Here is a 23,789-nt window from a genome sequence, read left to right as displayed (position 1 = left end):
GCAGGCAGGTTGCGCCTGCGCGCTGCGTCGATCAGACGCCTCGGCTTCCGCGCCGGGATACCCGGCTAGGCTTCGCTGGCGGGATGGTGCCGCGGTGCCAGGTAAGAATGGGGAAGCCCTCCGGGCTTGTGTCTGTCCTCGCCTTTTCCCTCCACAGACCCGGTCCTGCTCGGCCAGACCCCGGCGACCGCCACCGCCGCGGTAGGCCCTCCCGACTTCGGAGGCTTTGCTCTGGTCTCCCCAACGAAAGTCAAGTCCATTCCGCGAACGCTTGTTCTGCAGGTGACGGCCTGGAAGACCAGCTGGTTTCTAAATCACCCTTGATATTTGCCCTTGCTTCTCAGATTGTTCGTTTCTAAGAAGACAAGTTTTCAATATAGAAAGAAATGCCCTTAACTAAGAATTCTTTGATGAAATGTGTTCCATCTATGCATTTGCGAACCCTTGATTATTTGTAGGCCTCTGATTATTTCGTAGAGAATGATTTGCTTTCATTCACAGGTGGGTTATTTTACTTGGTCGGATCGCTTAGATACCAGGCTGTCTGCATAGGTTTGTCCTAGGAAATAGAAGTTTATCCTGTACTTCAGACTCATCTGCTTTTGTAAATATCAGGGTTTGTATGTTGCATAACTTAATCCTGGACAGCTGGGTTCAATGTAATGTAGACTGGAATCAAAGGTCATATGACAACCGTGAAGGACGTGTCTTTCATTTATTTGGTCATTTATTTGTGTAATTCATCTCTTGATTCAGACATTTGTTCACTGCTTAAGTATAAAAGGTGCTATAATTTTATGTCAGTTAAAGGCCAACCTCATGGTTTCTAAGAAGATATTGTTAGGATTTTAGTTGTGGCACACATAACATTTATAAAACTAAAAAGCATCTGGAAATTAGTCTGACTTGTACTTAAAACATAAAAATTTTTCAAAATTTGAGCTTGTAGGTATGCTGAAATTTTTATAGGCACTTTAAATTTTTTCTAATTTATAAAAAGTATCTTTGATTAAAGTAATACATTTGAAAAACAAAACCCAGCGTGGACAGTCAGAAAAGGACTATGGGTTGTTATTGTTAAAAACATATTCTTTCTTTACAGGTGGAAGTGTTGTATTTTGCAGAAAGTGCTGAAATAACAGGCATTCGCTCAGAGACCATTTCTGTGCCACAAGAAATAAAAGCATTGCAGCTGTGGAATGAGATAGAAACGCGCCATCCTGGGTAGTTAAAAATTTGCAGAATGTATATGATTAACACTTTTTAATATTTAAAAATGTGTGAGTAAATGATAAAAGTAAAAAGTTAACTTAGATTTCCATGTTTAATGTCAAAAGGATCATTAGTTGTATTTTTCCTGAAAACTTAAGTTCTAGTATTTAAAAATGCAAAATTCCTTAATAAAGGTTAAAGATATTTTACTTAAAAAGCACAGTGAGCTGTGATACTCCCAAAGGGACATGATTATATTTGGTTTTATAATTTACAAAATACTGAAAATGTAGATTCTGCATTTTTGTAACATTAAATGAAATTATTACGTATTCTGTTAAAAGTGTGTGCTTTAAACTTTGATGTCCTGCCCCTTCTTTAGAGAACTCAAAATAGAAATTTTTAAGATTGAAAGAAAAATGAAAGATAACAAACAGCTGCTGCTGAATTTGAGTTTTTACAATATTTGATTTTTTTTCTGGTTCTTGAAAATATCATTTTACTGCTGTTCGTACCTCAATGAGTCTTTTTTGAAACAAAATATAAAAGTGGCCTGTTTGAACGTGTTCAAGGTATATTACTAGTGTCACTTAAATTGTGTGAATGTTTAACTTGGAAGTCTTAGTGCTGTGTAAAAGACAGTCCACAATGTATGTTCATAAAGAAAATTATTCCTTCTTGATTTCATATCTTTTTAAGTTCTTAAAATGCCCTGATAATCAATGAAACATGGTGGGGCTTCTTCCTACTTTACCTTTAACGAGGGCATGTACTGATTAAGAAATTGTCCTTTTTTTTTTTTTTTGACCTGGTCTGAATGTTGTCTCCAGTCTAGTGTTTTTTTGTTTGTTTCTTTAATTCCCCAAGACACCCAACATCCAGTAAAGAGTTGTTAGCAGTTTACTGCATTCTTTGTGGTGAATAAGTATGTTCTTCAGTGGATATATCCTTTCTCTGCAAAATATGAGTTTAATTAGTGATTTTGCAGATAAAGTAATATTTATGTAATTTTGATTGCAGCTGAGGAGATTTGGGGTCTAACAGCATTGATACATCTAATTATACTTTTTTCCTTTCAGATTGGCTGACGTCAGAAATCAGGTGATATTTGCTGTTCGTCAAGAATATGTCGAGCTTGGAGATCAGCTCCTCCTGCTTCAATCAGGAGACGAAATTGCCATTATCCCCCCCATTAGTGGAGGATAGTGCTTTTGAGCCACCTGGGTATGTGAGATAGGTTTTTCTTAGCCAGTCTTGTGCAGAAGGATCATACAGATAATAACTTATATATGGTTTCCTTTAACTGTATACTCTTTGTCAGGCTGTCTGCACCAACTCTTGGTAAAGCAGCAACTCTTTATTGGTGCAGATGGACTTATAAATACCTATCATCTCTGCATCAGTTGTGTTGTAAGCAGTTTAATGTCATCTTGATTTGTTCATTCTATTGATTTAACATGGTTTATTGAGATTTTGCGTCGGGCACAGCGCTAGACACTGGAGTTTTAATACTCCTATTTTGCAGGAGGGAGAAGTTAAGAAACTTGTCTAAGATCACATAGCTAATAAGTGGCAGAGCCAACATTTGAACTCAGATTATTATTGGACTCTCTGTGTAGTTTTCCACAAATATGCTTATTAATACTGGATAATAGCTCTCCTGGGCACAGAGAAATGTAGAAAAATTGCATAGCTGGAAAGTAAAAAGATCACTCTTCCTGAAAGACGCTTACCATTTTCCAGGTATAAAAAAACAGCTTTATTATTATAGTTATATTGCTAGTGGCTCTAGGACCCATGTCATCTTTCCATCTTTCCAAATAAAGTAAGCCATGTCTGAGTAGGATAATGTGTAAGAGCATTTCTGTTTTTTTAAATTTAACCCATTATTATTTTTATTTTTTTTTAACATCTTTATTGGATTATAATTGCTTTACAATGGTGTGTTAGTTTCTGCTTTATAACAAAGTGAATCAGCTCTACGTATACATATATTCCCATATCTCCTCCCTCTTGCATCTCCCTCCCACCCTCCCTACCCCACCTCACTAGGTGGTCACAAAGCACTGAGCTGATCTCCCTGTGCTATGTGGCTGCTTCCCACTAGCTATCTGTTTTACATTTGGTAGTGTATATATGTCCATGCCACTCTCTCACTTTGTCCCAGCTTACCCTTCCCCCTCCCCGTGTCCTCAAGTCCATTGTGTATGTCTGCATCTTTATTCCTGTCCTGCCCATAGGTTCTTCAGAACCTTTTTTTTTTTTTTTTAAGATTCCATATATATGTTTTAGCATATGGTATTTGTTTTTCTCTTTCTGACTTACTTCCCTCTGTATGATAGACTCTAGGTCCATCCACCTCACTCCAAATAACTCAATTTCGTTTTTTTTCTATGGCTGAGTAATATTGCATTGTATATATGTACCATATCTTCTTTATCCATTCATCCAATGATGGACATTTAGGTTGCTTCCATGTCCTGGCTATTGTAAATAGAGCTGCAGTGAACATTGTGGTACATGACTCTTTTTGAATTATGGTTTTCTCAGGGTATATGCCCAGTAGTCGGATTGCTGGGTTGTATGGTAGTTCTATTTTTAGTTTTTTAAGGCTCCTCCATACTGAGGAACATTTCTTAGTATGGTCTGGAGAGGCAGACAGAATGAGGCTTAATTTGTCAACTGAGAAATAAATAATGTAGAAATTAATAATCATCCCTAATTGAAAACTCTTTTAAGTTAGGAATGAAAGAAAACTTCCTTAATTTGATAGTGTTTTTCTCCAAAATCAAGTAAATATCATATTGGATGACAAAACTTCGGTTTTATTAAAGAAAAGAACAAGCCAAGGATGCTTATTTATTTTTTTCACCCATTTCTTCCCCACTCTTCTGGAGGGTAGTGCCTCAGAAGTGAAGAATAAATATTGTAAAGCCAACTGCCTGGCATTGATAGAGATTGGATTTTCTTAGTCCTATTATTTGGAAATAATAGAATTCTCCATTAGATATGTATCTCAGTTTTATTTGGAAACTGTGGTCACCATATCACCACCATGATATAGAAAAATACTATTGTTTTTGATTTTGTAATTTATTCAGAAAACAATGGGCTGCCATAGGTGTGTGTTTGTGTGTGATGGTTAGAGCTGTTCTTTGGGAAGACTAGGAAGATACTCAGCAACATTGTGTATGATTTGAGTGTGTTTGACAGGGTTTGTAACATGCAGTTTTAGAATCTATGTTATTATAGAATCAAGTTGTGGGAACTCAGTGTGGTCTGAAGTTCATAGATGATGTTTGGGTTACCTATATCGTATTGCAAGATGAATTGGAAGAAGCTCAGGTGACATATACAGGAGGTTGAAGCATCTTGGAATCCAGTAGCATCTGAATGGTTTTTTTTCAGTAGCATGGTCCTCTTATCTTAAACACACCTTCCCCAGCCCCCATGCTCTGTCTTAGAACGCTGTTTGTTTCCATAAGTTATCCCTATTTGTAATTCCTATTTATTGCTTTGTTCCTCCTCTAGCATAAGTGCCTGAGCACAGGAGCCAGGTCTTTTGTTCCCTGGTCTGTATCCAGTGTGTGGGCTTAGTCTCTGACCCTTAGTGAGTATGAAATAAACGCTTGATGAATGAAATGAGAAATGCATGGCAAAGGACTTCTACAGCATCTGGTGAATAGGCGTGCAGTCAGTTCCTTTATTTCCTCAGTTACTTAACTGAGGTTGTGCCTGATTATGAAATGAACTCAGTTCCTGTGGAGTCATCATTCTGCTTGCCCTCCTTTTTTGGGTAAAGAAAAAGGCAGTTCTGGGTGTGGTGCTTGGTAATCCAGTGGTTAGAGGTGATGTGTGTGTGGATGCAGGAGATAAGAGTAGCAATTCCAGAGTTTGGAATAGGTTGGCAAATGAAATAGATTTCATTTTAAGTAATCATGTTAATGGTAAGTTCCTTTTTATATCATGCTTGATTCGTTAGGGATATTTGTAAAATTACTGAGTTTTGCTCAAATTTTACACTTGCTTATTTTTATCATTCAGATCAAATCATGCCTCCTAACGCATCTAATGTAGAAAAAATATATAAATTGAAACATAGCCTATAAGTTGGGTGTTTTTACTCTAGTACCAATGTTAAGGTTTGGTAATATTTTATTTCCAGGAAAGATATAAATGAAGTTGAAGAGAAATCAAAAGATATAATAAAATTCACATCTGAGCAACTTTCAGTAGATGAAGTCTCACAGCTGGTGATTTCTCCATTCTGTGGTGCAATATCCCTATTTGTAGGTGAGTTGTTATTTTCATAGCATCTATTGACTATACAAGACCGTAGAAATTAGCAGGTGTTTCTCATGTTCAGTGTTAATAGTAAGAGGATTTTAAGATACGGAGCAGTTAGCCAAGATTACCCATGGTGGTGAGTAGAAATTGTTTTAGTTCTTGTTTTGTGTTAGTAATCTTCAAATTAACATATGTTAAAGGCAAAAAAAAAAAAAAGTAGACTAAAAGTCATTATTAGCAGAGAGAATTCTGATAATCCTGGGAACATAATATTTTCCTTTTAAGGGTCAAATTCTAATTGTTACAAAGGGAATATATACTGGTTTGTCATTTGAATGTTTTCAGTAAACCTGGCTAATCAGTGTCATTTTATTTCCTCATCTTTGTGATGATTATCTTGATTTTCTAATCAAGTTTTTGTGTTTAGAAAATTTTAAAGTAATTTTTAGACAAATTGGTATGCTACTTGTCTATTCAAAAATAATCCTTTTTTATTCTATTAGTGTGCTTTTTCTACTGTAGGAAGAAAGCTTATTTTGTAATTTTTTTTTTAATTTTAGGAACTACAAGGAATAACTTCGAAGGGAAAAAAGTCATTAGCTTAGAGTATGAAGCATATCTACCAATGGCAGAAAATGAAGTCAGAAAAATTTGTAGTGACATTAGACAGAAATGGCCAGTCAAACACATAGCAGTGTTCCATCGGCTTGGGTATGATTTCCTTTATCAGTTTAAAAGTTTAAGTGTCGTCCTTTTCCGCCTTTGTACTAATTCTGATTCTGGAATCCTTCATTGGCATCCTGTGTTACCCTGAGAGGGAGGTTTGTTTATCATTCTGGCAGACAGTGCCTTTAAGGCTGCTTGTTACATTGTAACATTTGGAGAATGGCTGATGCTGTAACAAAGTCCAAATGTGCAAAATTCTTTGGCCCTGTGCCCAACAGCCTGTGCTGATGTGTGTTCAAGGCCATGAGACCTTTTCAGAACCGTTTTGTAGTCTATACCCCGTTTATATGACAGTCTGAGATTGTTTTGATGTAAAAGCCTTTTAAGGTCATTAGATTAGTTTGCTGTTTTGTATCACTAAGAAGAGTGGAGTTCCAGGCTTTGAAAAGAACCCAGCAATGGGACTAAATCTATCATCTATTAGTTATTGGTAACTATAATTTTATTAATGTTATCAATTCTGTTATTTACTATTCATTGCTATTTAATACTTTAAATTCTACCTTATATTCATCATGCGATTAGTTTGTATTTCTAGGCATTACCTGGCACTGTGCCTTGTTTGTTTGATGAGATATTTGTTGAATCAGTGAGGTACTTTTCATCTTGTTGCCCATTCGATAAATTTAGTGGATACATGCTTACAGATTAGTCACAAGCTTGGCACTTCCTGCTAAATGCAACTGGGATGAATTACTGTTTTCTAACTAAATGCGATGTTTAGGTAAAACAGAACTGGATATTTAGTTCTAGGAATGCTTCACTGGAATTTTTATTTTTTTTCACATGTCTAGTAGATTTCTTAACACGTACCTTCAGAGGAGATGATGAATTTTTTCCTTCATTTTGTTAAAGCTTAGTTCCAGTGTCAGAAGCAAGCATTATCATTGCTGTGTCCTCAGCCCATAGGACTGCCTCCCTCGAAGCTGTGAGCTATGCCATTGATACTTTAAAAGCCAAGGTGCCCATATGGAAAAAGGTAAGTTAGGAAAATATCTAATTTTGTCTTTGGACATGATTTTTCTTAGGAATTTTTAAAGAACAAGGAAGAAGAGTACATACAGAGTATGTACTTCCCTGACTTTATAGAATCCTGTTTTCTTTTCCTAGGAAATAGGATGTTTATGTAATAATCTCCTTTCCAGGGTTTATTAAGCATGAAAAATACGTGCCCCAAAGAATGCATGGCCTGGAGAAGACCTCAACAAGTGGTAACAGTTAGAATTTCTAGTCTAGAACGTTCCAGTGGTTCATATATGAAGTATTATCCCTTATATTAGAATTCCCTTGAGTTAGAGGGTCTTTCCTTTGGAGAGCAGGAATAATGCATGGCTATGTAGTCACTGGCTAAAATAGAGACTTCTCAAGGCAAAAGAGCCTTCTCCTAGAACTCCTTCATTTTAGGAAAAGAAAAGTGGGATATTGCCTCCTTGGAGAAAATGCATAGTAAGTGGACTTAAAAGACCTAAGTAGGAAATTCTAGCTTGTTTTCCATCCATACATCAAACCCATCAATAAAAGCAAACAAGTCCCTGCTTAAATAGAGCATTCTGAAGGTAGGAAAAGGCCCAGCTCCCTGATTTCTCCCTTGGTGTAGTAACCTCAGCAGTGGGATCACTCTGTATTCTCAGAAATGTGTAATTACACTTAAGAGCCTCACATTGCCCACAACATTGTGGCTGATAGCAAAGCTGAGGAATGGATTCACTGCCCAGTACAGCAGAAGGCCAGAGTGAAGGACCAGTGGTGAAATGAGCAAATTGGACTCTGAACCAGCACCTGTGAAATTTAGTGACCATATTTTCTGGATAAAAACTGAAACCCATTGTTATAAGGGGATACTTAGGGATTAGAGGATAGGATATGTGAAAGGAATCTGTCTTAGTGAAGCTCAGATATCTGGTTGCTTTGCTGTGAACAAGGCTGCCACAATTTTGATAGACCATGAGACCCTGGAGAGAGCAAGGTAGGAAAAGTATTCCAGAATGAATTGTGAGCCTGGCTGGGAGAGATTCTTTGCCTTGGAGCAAAAAATGGACAGCCAGCTGACAAAGTAGATGAGACGGTAGGCTCCCCAAATAAGGGAGTGGGTAGGAGTTGGGGGTATACTCATTGTGATGCTTCAAGAACTGGCTGGGCTTTCTATTTACTTCTCTGTGTGTAGAGGGTGGGAGGGTGTACAGGTGTTCAGATGATAATTGAATTTGGATTTCTACCCCTGCAGAAATAGAACCTGACTAGAGAGTGAGAAGAGAAAGTGATATATTCTTATTCCCCTTCTGTCCAAAAATTATCTGAATTCTAGTCTGGTTCTGGTTTCAGCCTGTGCTTTGAGATCATCTGTGATACAGGCAAGGGATAGGCAGGTGGGTAGGGCACGCACTTACAGGGTGTTTGCCAACAGCACGCAGCTCAGACCTGTTTAGGAACCTTTGGGGTGGTCTGTTAATTTCAAAGCTAATGGAAATATCCCTTTGGCCTTTGGAAACGCATATTTAGAAATGTGGAAGTAGTAGGTGTGTCTGGAAAGAAAAAAGTGTTGAAAGACCTTCCATCTTCCATACATAACCTTGCCCAGGCTGTCTCCTGTCATGATCCCAAGTGGAATTAATTGTTTATTCCTTTCTGTGTTTGCCCCTTGTCTTGTTAAGGCTTCTTGTCTGTCGTTTCTCCTACTTGACTGAGTCCTTTAGTATAGGGAGCACGTTTATTCGTTTGTTTGCTCTTAATGCCGTATGCAAATGGCCATTGGATTGTTAAAAGAGGAGCAGATATAAATAGTTGTGATATTCATTTGCCTGATTTATTCAGATATATTTGCATTTATTAAAATACTCTCCGTTAAATTCTTATTATCGTTCTGCTTTTTAGGAAATGTATGAAGAATCATCATCATCTTGGAAAAGAAACAAAGAATGCTTTTGGGCAACCGATGATTAAACCACTTAGGTTTTTAGAGTCTTAAAATTTAAACTTGGTAAATTCTTTGATCATGTTTTGATTTTTCTTCTCCAGAAGATAGTTTACCGAACATAAACTCTTATGTTACACCAGTGGAACAAGAGAGAAAAAAATAAATAAATGAATGTTTAGGATGAGGGCTTATTCGGGAACTAGAGGTAGAGGAAAGAAAGGCTTTAGGGAAAAAATGGAAGAATAATTTAAATTTAAGGAAAGATGCCTGTGGTAGACATATTATTCTATGACTAAGCTCTAACTGTAACTTGACTCACATTGAGGTGTGGCCCCTCCTCAGTGACTGTCTCAGAGGCTGCCCCCAACCCCCTACCCCTATGCCCAGTGATATCATTGGTGTCAGGGATGCGTTTTGGGAATGTAGGCAGAACTGGAAGCTGTAAAAAGTCCTTATCGGTTACTCTTGGTATGATATATTTTTAGAATTTATATATTTTTAAAATAAGCTAAATAAACATGATTTTAAAAGTTTAAAAGCAATATCCTGTTTTTAAAAATTCAGTGATAACACCTAAGATATTTCATCATATGAAGCTTTCTAGTATTTCAGAATCAATAATCTTACCATTCATCATATGAAGCTTTCTAGTATTTCAGAATCAATAATCTTACCATAATACTTATATTTTATTAGTTATTAGTATTGTATCAATATATAAATTAGCATAAAATTGTAAAACAAGGCAGACTAGCAGCAAGGGTGCTTTGTGTTATAATGTTAGCTATAAAATTGTACCCACAACCAATTAAAAGGGGAAATTATATGATTATTTGGTAAAGTATTTTCAGATAGTTTTTTTGAGCTTAAGCAACATTATCATTAATAAAGTTATGTTTTCTGCAAAATCTTTATACTAAATAATGGTCCAGTTTTTGCTTGGTCGACCTATATACTATCTTGGTAGATCTTAGTATATAAGTTCCATATAGTTCTTTTTTTTTTAATTGAAGTATTGTTGACTTATAATATTTTGTTAGTTTTATGTGTACAGCATAGTGATTTGGGGGTTTTTGCATATTATATTCCATTATAGGTTATTACAAGATTTTGGTATAATTCCCTATGCTGTACAGTAAATCCTTGTTTCTTATCTGTTTTATGTATAGTAGTTCATATCTGTTAATCCCATACTCGTAATTTGTCCTTCCCCTTCATCCTCTCCCCTTTGGTAAACATAAGTTTGTTTTCTATGTCTGTGAGTGTTTCTGTTTTGTATATAGATTCATTTGTGTTATTTTTTTAGATTCCACATATAAGTGATATATAGCATTTGTCTTTCTCTGTCTGACTTATTTCACTAAGCATAAGATTCCATAAATCCATCCATGTTGCTGCAAATGGTGATTTTGTTTTTTGTGTGTGGTGAGTAATATTCCATTGTATGTGTATGTGTGTATATGTCACATCTTCTTAAGCCAGTCATCTGTTGGGTTGGTTCCCTGTCTTGGCTATTATGTAATAAATAGTGCTGCTGTGAACATTGTGGTGCATGTATCTTTTCGAATTAGAGTTTTCATGTTTTCTGGATATATACCCAGGAGTGGAATTGCTCAATCATGTGGTACTTCTATTTTTAGTTTTTTAAGGAACCTCCATACTGTTTTCCATAGTGGCTGCACCAGTTTACATTACCACCAACAGTGTTCAAGCGTTCCTCTTTCTCCACATCCTTTCCAGTATTTATTATTTGTAGACTGTTCGATGATAGCCATTCTGACTGTGATAACTCAGTGAGGTGATACCTCATTGTGGTTTTGATTTGCATTTCTTTAATAATTAATGGTGTTTCATGTGCTTGTTAGTCATCTGTATGTCTTCTTTGGAAAAATGTCTATTTGGGTCTTCTGCCCAATTTTTGATTGGGTCATTTGTTTTTTCGATATTATATGAGCTGTTTATAAATATACTTTTGATATTAACTCCTTGTCAGTTGCATCATTGCAAATATTTTCTCCCATTACGTAGGTTTTCATTTTGTTGATGGTTTCCTTTGTTGTGCAAGAGCTTTTAACTTTCATTAGGTCCCATTTGTTTATTTTTATTTCTTTTGCCTTGGGAGACCTAAGAAAATAATTGCTGAGATTTATGTCAAAAAATATTTTGCCTATGTTTTCTTTTAGGAGTTTTATGGTGTCATGTCGTATATTTAGGTCTTTAAACCATTTTGAGTTTATTTTTGTATATGGTGTGAGGGAATATTCTAATTTCATTGTTTAACATATAGCTGTCCAGCTTTTGCAACACCGCTTGTTGAAGAGATTGTCTTTTCTCTATTGTACATTCTTGTCTCCTTTGTTGTGGATTAACTGACCATAGGTGTGTGGGTTTATTTCTGCACTCTCTATTTTGTTCCATTGATCTATGTGTGTGTATTTGTGCCAGTACCATGCTGTTTTGAGTACTGTAGCTTTGTAGTATAGTCTGAAGTCTGGACGGGTTATACCTCCAGCTTTGTTCTTTTTTCTCAGGATTGCTTTAGCAGTTCTGGGTCTTTTGTGGTTCCCTATAAATTTTAGGGTTTTTTTTGTTCTAATTCTGTGAAAAATGTCATGGGTATTTTGATAGGGATCGCACTAAATCTGTAGATTGCTTTGAATGATTTTTTTTTTTTGTATTTCTGTGGTATCAGTTGTTACTTCTCCTCTTTCATTTATTATTTTGTTTGTTTGAGTCCTCTCTCATTTCTTCCTGGTGAGCCTGCCTAGAGGTTTGTCACTTTTGTTTATCTTTAAAAAAAACCCCAGCTCTTGGTTTTATTGATCTTTTCTATTGTTTTTTGATCTCTATTTTATTTATTCCCTCTCTGATCTTTATTATTTCCTTCCTTATGTTGACTTTGAGCTTTGTTTTTCTTCTAATTCTTTTAGGTGATAAGTTTTTATTTGAGATTTTCTTTGTTTCTTGAGGAAGGCTTGTATCACTATGAACTTCCCTCTTAGAACTGCTTTTACTATATCACATAAATCTTGTAAGGTTGTTTTCATTGTTGTTTGTCTTCAGGTATTTTCTTATTTCTTCTTTGATTTTGTCATTGACTCACTGTTTTTTTTAAAAGCATGTTGTTTAATCTCCATATCTTTGTGTTTTTCTCGTTTTTCTTTCTGTAGCTGATTTCTAGTTTTATACCATTATGTTCATAAAAGATGGTTGATATAATTTCTACCACCTTAAATTTTTCAAGGCTGTTTTGTGTCCTAGTATGTGGTCCAGCCAAGAGAACATTCCATGCATGCTTAAAAAGAATGTGTTTTCTGCTTTTTTTTTTTTGGATGTAGTGTCCTATACATATCAGTTAAGTCCAGCAGGTCATTTGTGTCATTTAGGACCTCTGTTGCCTTATTGATTTTCTGGCTGGATGATCAGCCCTTTGATGTCAGTGGGCTGTTAAAGTCTCCTACTGTTACTGTGTTCCTGTCAATTGCTCCCTTTATGTCTGTTAGTATTTGCTTTATATATTTAGGTGCTCCTGTATTGGGTGTGTATATGTTAACAAGTGTAATATCCTTTTCTTGTATTGATCCCTTTATTATTATATAATACCCTCCTTTGTCTTTTCTTATGGCCTTTGTTTGATTTTTTTAAAAATTTATTTATTTAATTTATTTTTGGGTGCGTTGGATTTTTGTTGCTGTGGGCGGGCTTTCTCTTGTTGCAGCGAGCAGGCTTCTCATTGCAGTGGCTTCTCTTGTTGCAGAGCACAGGTTCTAGGCGCACGGGCTTCAGTGGTTGTGGCTCGTGGGCTCCAGAGCACAGGCTTAGTAGTTGTGGTGCGCGGGCTTAGTTGCTCCGCGGCATGTGGGATCTCCCCGGACCAGGGCTCAAACCCATGTCCCCTGCATTGGCAGGTAGATTCCCAACCACTGCGCCACCAGGGAAGCCCCTGGCCTTTGTTTTAAAGTCTATTTTGTCTGATACGAGTATTGCTACCCCCAGCTTCTTGTCATTTCCATTTGTATGAAATATCTTTTTCCATCCTTTCACTTTCAGTCTGGTATGTCTTTTGCCCTGAAGTGAGTCTCTTTTAGACAGCATATTGCAGTTTCTTGTTCTTTTATACAATAGCCACTCCATGTCTTTTGATTAGAGCATTTAGTCCATTGACATTTAAGGTAATTATTGATACGTATGTACTTATTGCCATTTTATTCCTTGTTTTCCAGTTCTACTTTATTCTTTTTCATTTTGTGGTTTGGTGAGTTTCTTTTGTAGTATGCTTGAGTTCCTTTCTTTTTGCTTTTTTGTGAATCTGTTGTATGTTTTTGATTTGTGGTTACCATGGGGTTCATGTATGTTGATCCATAACTATATCTACTTAAACTAAGTTATTCAAGTCCAAACACATTCTAAAAGATCTACATTTTTACTCCCCTCCTCCACATTTTGTGATTTTGATCACAAAATGTGGAGGAGGGGAGTAAGAACTATATAAGCAGTAAAAGAATAAGCATGAAGATGTAAAATAGTAGTTATAATCGCTTTTACATTTTCTGTTTGTTTTTTAATCTATGTACTGATTTATTTAAGTGATCTTCAATCCTTACTTTATATTTGCCTTTCCTATTGGTATTTTCCCTTTCCTATAGATTCTTTTTTTCCATTTAGAGAAGACCCTTCAGTATTTCTTATAGTGTAGGTTTAGTATTGCTGAATTTTTTTAGTTTTTGCTTGTCTGAGAAATTCTCTGTTTCTCCTTCTATTCTAAGTGATAGTCTTGTAGGATAGAGTATCACAGGTTGCAGGTTTTACCCTTTCAGGAATTTGTATATGTCATGCCACTCCCTTCTGGTCTGCAAAGTTTCTGCAGAGAAATCAGCTTATGATGTTAGGGGGGGTTCCCTCGTAACAGACTCTGTTTTTCTCTCATTACCTTTAGAATACTCTCTTTAACTTTTGCCATTTTAACTATGACATGTTTTGGTGTGGGTCTCTTTGGGTTCATCTTGTTTGGGAGCCTCCATGCTTCCTGTACCTGGATATCTGTTTCCTTCTTCAGGTTTGGGAAGTTTTCAGCCATAATTTCTTTAAGTACATTTTTTTTTTTTTTTTTTTTTTTTTTTTTTCTGCAGTACACGGGCCTCTCTCCGCCGCGACCTCTCCTATTGCGGAGCACAGGCTCCGGACGCGCAGGCTCAGCGGCCATGGCTCACGGGCCCAGCCGTTCCGCGGCATGTGGGATCTTCCCGGACCGGGGCACGAACCCGCGTCCCCTGCATCGGCAGGCGGACTCTCAACCACTGCGCCACCAGGGAAGCCCTTTAAGTACATTTTTGATCCCCTTCTCTCTTTTTTCTCCTTCTGGAACCCCTGTTATGTGTAGGTTGGCCTGTTCTATATTATCCCATAGATCTCATATGTTGCTTTCATGTTTTTAAATTTTTCATTCTGTCTGCTGTTCTGATTGGGTGATTTCCATTATTCCATCTTCCAGATCACTTATTCGTTCTCCTGTGTCATTTAGTTGTCTATTCCTTGCTTCTGGATTGTTTTTCATCTACGAAATTGAATTATCTATTTTTGATTGGTTCATCTTTAGGGTTTCTAGTTCCTTCTTAATGTGTTCTGTGTTTATAGCAATAATCTGTCTTAATTCAGTTAGTATTTTTATTACCAACTTTTTAGACTCAGGGTCTGGTAGACTGATGAACTCTGTTTCATTGTTTATTCTTTCAGGGAATTCCTCTTACTCTTTTAATTGGTGCTACTTCCCCTGCCTTTTCATTTTACTTAACTTTCTCTGTCTCTATGAACTTAGGAGAAAGTTATCTATTTTGGTCTTGAAGGGGTGTTTTTATGTGGGAGCACCCCTGTGTAGACTGTGTGTGTCCAAAAGTCTTGGGTGTAGGGGCTGGTTTTTGATATGAATGCCAGCCACTTCTTTCCTCAGAGTGTGCTGGCCACTATCACGTTGATAGGGGGTGTGGTTGGTGTCAGAGGATCTAAAGCCTGTGCAGGGTGTGAGGCAGGACTTCCTCTCTGCCCTGTGGCTATCACCACACTGATAAGGGTGGAGTCTGACCCCCAGTTGCTGGAATAGAAGCTCTGAGGGTCAGGCTCAATCAGGCTCCCTTCCCCTTGAGTGTGTGCTCTGCCCCAAAGGAGGGGAGTGCTGAAGCAAGTGAGGCCTGTGAGCTCACAGAGGACCGAGGTGGTGTCTGTGTAGGTGTCTGTGGCTCTGCTCACACACAGCCCAAGGTTCCGTCTCTTCCCCCATTGTGTTTGTCCCAGATCTAGTGCAGGGCTGTGGCTTGGAGTGGGTGGGGCCGGAGCGTTTGCTAAGCTGGGGCTGGAGGTTGGGGCGTGTGGCTGCAGGAATTGAGGTGGCTGTTCTGCCACCAGAGGTCTGGGCTGCCTCAGTGGCAGTCTTCCCAGGACCTGTCTGCCCCAGATCCAGTGCCAGGTTGTGGAGTGGGTGAGGCCAGGGTGCTTGCTCGGGCGGGAGACTGACCGCAGCGTGTTCCAGTGGCACTGCCTGTGCATGCGCTTACAGTGGCCGTTGCTGCCCCACCTGGATCACCCCTGCCCCCCCGGACTGTCTCTGCATAGCAAGAATGAATCTTTTCCCAGGGTCTGGCTGGCTGAGCTCTTGTGCCAAGATGTGCTGTGGAGTGAGCAGGGCCCAGGGTGTTCACCCTGCTTGGATTCGGGAGTGCAGCGAGGTGGCAGCCACCGGCGCAAGGCCCTCTCCACCCTGATTGTTGGCAAGCCAGCACGCGTGCGCTCCTCAAGAACAGAGTTTAGGCTTCTCCAGCCCTTCTGTCTGCCCCAGCAGTTTTCCCAGCAACCAGCCAGGCTTGTCTCCTCTGTGTAGCACCCCGGGACAGGGATGCCCAGTCGGTGGCTCAGCCTGCTCACACCCCAGGAGGAGGGTTCACCTGTGCGGACCTTATCTTCCTTCCAGATCCCTTCCAGGGGCGGAGGCCCCAACTTTGTGCTTCTTTCCCATCCTACCCAGTTATGTGGAAATCTTTCTTGCCATTTCAGTTGTATAGGAGTTCTTTTGCCAAGTTTCCGGTTGGTTTTCTGTGTGAATTGTTCCATGTGTAGATGTATTTTGATATGTTTGTCAGGGGAGGTGAGCTCCATGTCCTCCTACTTTGGCATCTTGATCTGACCTCCATATAGTTTTTAAAGTAATAATATATTGGCATAATTTTGGGCAGTTGACATCATCATAAAATTTTCATTATGCATTTTGGGAACAAAGACTTATACTTTCATACCCAAAGATTTTTTTTTTCAGTAACATCACTAGTTACATCTAGCAAAGCATTTTTTACCTAAGGAATTCATTTATTCAACAAATACTGAATGCCTGTTCCGTGCCAGGCACCCACCAGTGGTCTTTGTCTGCCAATTTTAGATACCGTGGGGAAGATCCTGCATCCTCTTTGGCTGGGACCTATAGAACAGCTATATGGACACTAGGAATCTCCTGCTTATTTGGTGTTTATTCCTTCACCTATTCAGACATTGGACCAGAAGAATCGTGAGAAGGCTGACAAATCCTCCACCAACTATTCCTTTACTGAGATGGGGTTGTCTGCCTGGTCTCAACCTTACCCTTTCTGAATTCATTGCCTGCCTCCCTCCCACCAAACTTTGTCCTGCTCCTATCTGAGAACAGGGGCGGGTGGTTGGACGACAGTCAGTTACATTCTGTGTGAAAGCACAGTATCATGAGATTACTGGGCCACCAGATACTCCCGGGATTTTGCACCCATGTTGTTCATATGTTGTTTATTATGTCATATATGTCTGTATGAGGTATATGTGGATTTCAGGATTTTTCTACTCAAATATTTAGAGGATCTTTATTGATGGTAATTAAATATTTAAAGAACATAAAGTATTCTCTATGCATGTTTTATTAAAGAATCATGTCTTAATTTTGAGTAGGTTTTGTTCTAAGTCAGGAACACAGACTATTGTGCTTTTAAGTCTCCAGTACAGAGGTTAAGGAGTTAATCTGGGGCATGCTAAAACTGGGATGGAACATCCCTGACAGTTTTTAGCGCATTGCACTGGATTTAAATGGGGTCTTTGATCCCCAGTTTGTTAGGTGTGGCAGTGTTAATTGGTGGTGAGGTAATAAGGGGCTAGCATCACTTTGACATAGCCTTTTTATACCCGTAACTTAGTTGCTTCACTAATTAGAAGAGTAACCTAAAAAAATCGGCCTTTAAGTGGATTGTAATGTTTAAAGTCACTTTGGAACTGTGGCTTTGTATGACAGCCTATGTAAATTCACCCAAGAAGTAGGAAACTCAGATTGTGTTTCAAGTTTTTTAACAGGTAGCAAAATTTAAAGAATTTTATCTTTGAATGAAAGTAATAGCAGATGGTCAACAAATGAAGTGTTTTGTGATTTTGTGGATATTTTTGTCCTTTAGATATGATGTTGAGCCACTGTATTTTCAGCATGTTTTGAGAAATAGTGATTAAGGAGCCAGAAGTTTGAATCTTGATCTTAGATCCCTGAATGAACCTATTGGAGAATTAGAAAACAATTCCTGGATATCTTTTGAATCCACTCATTTCTTTTTTCCGCTGCTACATTTGTCATCCAAGCCACCACTCCATTTCTCTTGGACTGTTGCTGTGGCCTGGCGATGGTCCCCCTTCCTTCTCCCACTTAGGTCACTTCATCATCCTACTTGAACCTTCTGATAGGTAATCACATCCTAGAACTTCAGTGTTCTCACCATGACCTACAGCCTACATGATTGGACTCCTGCCTGCCCCTCTCACCTCCTCTCTTGCACCAGGCTCCCTGCTTTGCTGTGGTGCTTTGTGGCAGGCTTATTCTCCCTAAGAGTCCTAGCCAGTCTCTTTGTCTAGAATGCCCTTCCTCCAGGAATTCCTATAGTCTGCTTCCTCACTTTATTTCCTCACTTCCTCCCTAATTAAATGTCACGTCCTCAGAGAGCCTTCTCTGACTACCCTATTTAAAATTGGATTCCCGTTCCCTTCCCTTGCTCTACTTTATATCTTGCAGTGGCACTTAACCACTACCTCATGTACTCCATCTGTTCGTTTATCTCCATCACTAGACTATCAGCTTCCTGAGGCCAGGGATTTTTTGTCTCCGTCACCACAGTGTCTAACCATGACATGCACTCAAGAGGGCTCAGAAGTTCTGTCCGTGTTAAGTATTGTGCCCCAAAATTAAACACACGTGACACGATGTGTAGTTGTAGTGCTTACAGATGTGTAAAAGTATCTGGCTAGATGAATGAGTGGATAGGTGCAGCTTTTTCTTCTGCACTCTCTTCCTCACTCCCATCCTGCGATGTCTCTCCTACACAGTTCCTGAGCACCTAGTTGTAGTATGAGCACCTAGTTGCAGTAAAGGCCTCTCTTAAGGCAGTAACGATTTGTGTGGTGTAGTTAGGTAGCTCACCCAGCAGAGGGCAGTAGAGCTAGGGCTATAGTAAGAACAACTTGAGTTAGCTTTTTACCTTCATTTTGCACAGAATCAAGAAGTTCCGTTTAGTTAGTAGCCTTTTTCTTTTAGTTAGGTTGGAGTGGTCCTAAGATGAAAATCAGTCCCTCCTTTTGAATAAGATTATTTCCAATCTTTAATTGGTATCTTAATTTAAAATATTAAAGGGTTATGATAGGATGAGGAATTTTTTAAAAATGTTCTATGTAGTTTTTAAAAGGTGATATAGAATGAATAAAAGGAATTACTTTTTAAAAATACATAAATATAAAACTTCTGATTTGGGACAGAATGGTAGATTTGATACAGGTCTTTAACCTACTCTGTGACAATCCAAAGAAAAATGAATGTTCTTTTTCTTCAGAGTTGTATTTTAATGTACGAAGCATACCAGATACGCTTACTGGTGGTGGTTCTGCAATCAGCTGCCCTTATGATGTGCTTCACCAGAACTGAGATGGGCCAAACTGAGGAAGGCACGTGGGAGTTCACCTGGTAGGAATTGGAGGTGTTTGTGCATAGGTGTGAAAGGCGACACACACCCAGCAACCTTTGCACTGATGTGCCAGCTATAGAATGAGGGCCAGTCTATGAGCCTGATATGTATCTTGTTTTATAATTTCAGCACATTCATCTCAGCATATTTAATCCTTAAGATGTAAACCCTCTAGCTCACTATTAAAATTTTTAAAAAAACTATGCAGATGACTACTCATGTAGGCTGCAGCAGTTTGACCGATTTTTTTTTTCTATACCAAGCACATATTTATATCTAGAGGTAAGTTGTGCTTTAGAGTAGTGTTTCTCAAACTTTAACATAATATGAATCATCTGGTGATCTTAAACTTCCAATTGGAATTCAGTTCTGTGTGGCACCTGAGATCTGCATTTTGTAACAGCCTCCAGGTGATGCAGCGCTGCCTACCCATCGACCACATTGTGAGGAGCGAGCCTTTACACCTAGTCTCTAAGCTATGAAGGCGGTTTAAGCTTCCTGCAAAAGCATCCTTGTGGCCACTGCTACTGGCGTAAGAGGTTAGATGCATCCTCACTCTTCTACTGAGCCTTGAATGTGTTCTGAAGCACAGTGAGGCATAAGATAAATACAGTGACATACGTTAAGTCGTAAAATTCAAATTCCAAAGTAAATAGCTTTATTTTCAAAATGATTTTAATTGTATTCAGTAATGTGGTATTTAAAGGGGTTTACAATTAAATAATAACTTTTCTGTTTGATTCTAATACTTTAATAGGAGAGAAGCTCTTAACTAGTTTATGTTGATTACTGCTCCAATTTGATCTTTTGCTTCTCAAAAATCAAACGAATTGTGAACCTTCATATACAAACATGCATATGCATTTTTATATTTTTGGTGGAGAGAAAAAAAGACAAAACCCAGTTTATCAAAAACGCAAATATACTTAACAAAGATTTATACATTATGTGTGAAGGAAACTATCCTAGACAATTTGTCTTTAAAAATATAATACAATTTAACATAGTTGTGCGGTATATACATTTACATTTTGACTTTATCTGCCAAAATAAATCAGGTACGAATGAAACCTTTTTTTAATATTTACATAATGGCTACATTTTCATTCTTTAAGGTTCAAAGAAATAGTTAACATTTTTGATTCAAACTTTACCCCCATGTATACCTTTTACCTCTAGAGGTCTAGTCTTTCGAATTGATTGAAACGAGTATGTGTTAATGAGGGCATAGTCCTAAGAGCTGTGTATATAATTATTTTCTGTGTGCAAATTGTATTAATGATGGACCAGGGAGCTCAGTTTGAGGAATCCTGTTTAATGCTTTCTGCTTAATGATGTCTTAATTTATGGGACTGTCATATTACATTATAGCTGTATATCAGAATAGATTATAAAATTATACCTTCTATAATAACTTGTAGTATAATCACTTGTGTGATTATGATAAATTGGTTTTAGTTTTTTCACATTTAATAACTTTTACTATTTTATAAAATAGCACAGCTAGCTAGGAATCTGTCCAGTTCTCATTTTGCTGCTAAAATGGACAATGCACAAATTCAAATCTCAATGCAATTTTTTCACAGGCTGTTTCTACTTTAGTATTTTGTAAGGCTTGTGTGGCAGCCATGCATGAAGCAACTCAATTCTTATCACATTCTATACATACTGTCTATACACCATTTATGAAATGGAAACTTTGAAAGATGACATCTTTTAAGCCCCATATTCTACTTACTTTTAAAATAAAAGTATGGCTGAATAGGAATACAGAGCTTTTTTTCTCAAATAATTTTTTAATTTCTTGGATGAATACTCAACCTTTGCTTAAAAGTGCTTGAGAAATACTCCTCACTAGAGCCTCTGCCTCAAATCTGTGATCTGGTAACAGAAGTTGTATATTTAGGCCACTTGCTTAGCGCAGTGGTTCTCAGTCGGGGTGATTTTGCCTTCCAGGAGGCGTTAGCCAATGTCTGGGGACATTTTTTGATCACCACGATGAGTGGGAGAGGGAGCGTCTGGTATTCGTAGGTAGAGGCCGTAGCCAGAGGCCAGGGATGCTGCTGAACATCCCACAATGCACAGGTCAGGCCCCCCGCAAGAATTACCTGGCTCCAAATGTCAGTAGTGCCCAGGCTGAGAAACCCTGCCCCAGTGTGATAAATGGTGCAGAGACAAATGGCTAATTTTTTAGTTTATAGTAATCCAACTCCTTCATGGAAACAGTGCCGTCAAGGCGGCTCATCCAAGGCAAGGCGTGCCAGAGCTCGCAAGCTCCCTGTGAGTACGTGACCTCAGTGTTTATCCTCTAAGGAAGGGGAGGCAGAGTAAAATAAAAGGATGACTTCCAATGTTCTCAGTATATTACATCAAAAGACTAGTAAATATATACAGCAGTTACCCAGTTTATTAAATAGTCTTTATCAACTTAATGACCAGTTTCCCCCTCCACTCTTTTTTTAAAACAAACAATTTTTCTTGGAATGAAACAGTGTTTGAATCCAGCTGTTAAAAGAATTGGGCTCTAGCACATGTAACTAGAGAATACCATGCTGTTTTTGCTGTAAACCCCTGATGTTTTATTTCTAATTGGTTTTTTTTTTTCCCCTTTGTCAGATGCAAAATAAATTCTGTAACTGTGCAGACAGCCCTGCACTGCCATCACAGGCACCCATGGGCAAATACCTGTTTTCCTCCGAATTCTTTTCAGTGTCAGATTTTTGGAGGATTGTCTATTTGTGTTATAAGAAACCCAGATAGATAGTAGGTTTTTAAAGTTAAAAGCGTCGCTGCTGAGCTCCGCCCCAGTCTCCCCATTTTATAACAAGGACACTGAAGTTTACAGAGGCTAAGTGACTTGTCTGAAGCTTTAGGTATGTACTTTCTGACATAACTGCCCTTTTTCTCCCAGTCCCTCCTAGAGGATAGGTGGGCTCAGAAGTAGAGAAAAGAAGGTGCAGAAGGAGAAATGGGTCGTGGTCCTCACGGTGGCCCATTTACATCATAAGGACCGGGATGCTTGTAAAATACAGGTCACCAGGCTTCATCCCGATCTGATGACTAAATAAGACTCTCAGGAATTGGGGCATGAGACTCTACCTGGTGAGCAAACTCCCAGGTCCTTCTTCTGGAAGTGTAAGTTCTCCAGAAACAGACAAGCACAGCAGGTGCACATGCTGATTTGGTGGTTTCTAATGTCTCCTTGTAACTTCTTGCAAATTCCTGAGATGTTTATACTTTACCTTGTTTACCCTGCCTGAAATCTCAACAATTAGAAATTCATTTGGGCTTTTCTTGCATATTTAGCAATAAATGAAAATAGCTCCCTGAAGTTAAGGGGATTATACAGTAATTCACGCAAGTGTGGAAGTGAAACAGATGACTTCCTTCTCACACCTGGAGAAGAGCAGCTGCCCTGGGAGTGGGAGATTTGGACAAGGAGGGTGGAAAACTCTGGACTCCTGGAGAGGAAGGCGGGCGGCAGCAGGCATCAAGAATATGGGGGCACCAGGAGGTGGGAGGGGTTCATTGTGGAAGGAGGAAGGATTCCAAAGAAATTACTCATCTTTCAAAAATTCACAAGGTCCCCCCACAGCCCGTCAGGGTCAGCCAGTTAGTTATGCATCCTAAAGGAGAAAAATTTCCTCCTTCTTCCAGGCGGGGCCTCCAGCAGACAAGATTCTACCATGAATGATGTTACAGAGTTTAAACAAAAGTTTGTGCTTTGGCCTCTAAATCCTTTAGGCCCCCTAACCCTCCCCCAGTGAAATGGAGATTTCCTCTGCAGGAGGCCCCTACCAGTCATCAAGCATGTTTTGATAAGTACATCATCGCAAGAAAGGGACTCTAAGGAAGCAGCTGTGGGCTGACAACAGCAAATTTTACCTAGTGTATAAACAAAATTATCACTGAAAATATCCTCTGTGGCAACTTTGGATGACCAGCATTAAGTTGAAGACCTGTGGGGTTTTTTTTGCCCATCAGCATCAATATATCCAAGCTAATTATATACCTATACCGAGTACTTCCACTTCTGTTGTTTAAAAACAATCATTTTAAATGATTGGGTTTTTCCCCAAAAAATGTTCTGAGAAAGGTTATATTTTTCTTTAAGAGTTCTCCTGTTTGGAAGCATTTCATGTAAACTCTGGACCAGCCAACGTAAAAATCACTTTCCCCCCAACATAAAATAGTCTTTTACCCTTTATACTCCTGCCCTCCCAAATCCCTCAGTTTCTTTCCAAACTGACCTGCAGTTCTAGTTTACCTATTACATTATTAAGTTACACTGGGATTTTTAAGAAACCCATTCATGCGAATAGTAAACCCTGGCTGTGATGCTGCCCCTTCCCACTGCAGTGGGAACTGCTGGGTGATTCAGCTGTTGAGTTCTGTGGTCTCATCAATTTCATCTGGATTTTTGGTCATTTTTTCATATTTTCTTTTGAAGAATCCAAGCTGTAAGATGATGTAAAAACATTACCACTTCTGGCTTATTTTGAATGGACCCAGACTCCCCGCTCCTTGCACCTCTGGGACTCACGGGGAGCTGGAGAGGTCAGTGTGCAGAGTATTGACCTGGCATCAGCCCTTCAGTGAGGAGGTTAAGACCCAGAGTTGAAATGAATTGCATAAAGTTAAATTTTTCA

General features: G+C 38.6%; 2 protein-coding genes across 6 annotated transcripts in view; one reads left to right on the top strand and one right to left on the bottom strand.

The window, feature by feature from the left end:
• Positions 1-79: 79 nt before the first annotated feature.
• Positions 80-20,908, top strand: MOCS2 (molybdenum cofactor synthesis 2). Of its 5 annotated transcripts, XM_024740325.1 has the most exons (8): positions 1,104-1,224; positions 2,292-2,436; positions 5,378-5,505; positions 6,060-6,210; positions 7,081-7,204; positions 7,371-7,436; positions 9,097-9,202; positions 19,009-20,908. In XM_024740325.1, the coding sequence occupies exons 2-7, from the start codon at positions 2,339-2,341 to the stop codon at positions 9,163-9,165; spliced, it is 636 nt and encodes a 211-aa protein (XP_024596093.1). In that variant the 5' UTR covers positions 1,104-1,224; positions 2,292-2,338; the 3' UTR covers positions 9,166-9,202; positions 19,009-20,908. The 5 variants fall into 5 exon arrangements, with proteins under 5 accessions (XP_024596094.1, XP_024596093.1, XP_024596091.1 ...); XM_024740326.1 differs by lacking the exons at positions 7,371-7,436; positions 19,009-20,908 and adding an exon at positions 80-101 and having other exon boundaries at positions 1,103-1,224; positions 9,097-10,051; XM_024740323.1 differs by lacking the exons at positions 7,371-7,436; positions 9,097-9,202 and having other exon boundaries at positions 19,009-19,139; positions 19,544-20,908.
• The window catches only part of ITGA2 (integrin subunit alpha 2), a 104,675-nt gene continuing 100,667 nt past the window's right edge, over positions 19,782-23,789 (bottom strand). The window contains exon 30 of the mRNA XM_024740322.1: positions 19,782-23,598. Within this exon, the coding sequence (XP_024596090.1) occupies positions 23,518-23,598 (81 nt within the window). The 3' untranslated portion in view covers positions 19,782-23,517. The remainder of the gene's footprint in view (positions 23,599-23,789) is intronic.

This window comes from Neophocaena asiaeorientalis, unplaced genomic scaffold, assembly GCF_003031525.2.
Source record: "Neophocaena asiaeorientalis asiaeorientalis breed wild unplaced genomic scaffold, Neophocaena_asiaeorientalis_V1.1 scaffold57, whole genome shotgun sequence".
Classification (NCBI taxonomy): domain Eukaryota; kingdom Metazoa; phylum Chordata; class Mammalia; order Artiodactyla; family Phocoenidae; genus Neophocaena; species Neophocaena asiaeorientalis.
This window is presented reverse-complemented; position numbering and strand designations above follow the sequence as displayed.

Bases quoted from the DNA above. Each gene is read 5' to 3' on its own strand.
- MOCS2 (XM_024740323.1), top strand. From the start codon at position 2,339: ATGTCGAGCTTGGAGATCAGCTCCTCCTGCTTCAATCAGGAGACGAAA. The intron at 5,506-6,059 runs GTGAGTTGTTAT...TTTTAATTTTAG, and splicing joins TGCAATATCCCTATTTGTAG to GAACTACAAGGAATAACTTC. The intron at 7,205-19,008 runs GTAAGTTAGGAA...CTTTTTCTTCAG, and splicing joins AGGTGCCCATATGGAAAAAG to AGTTGTATTTTAATGTACGA.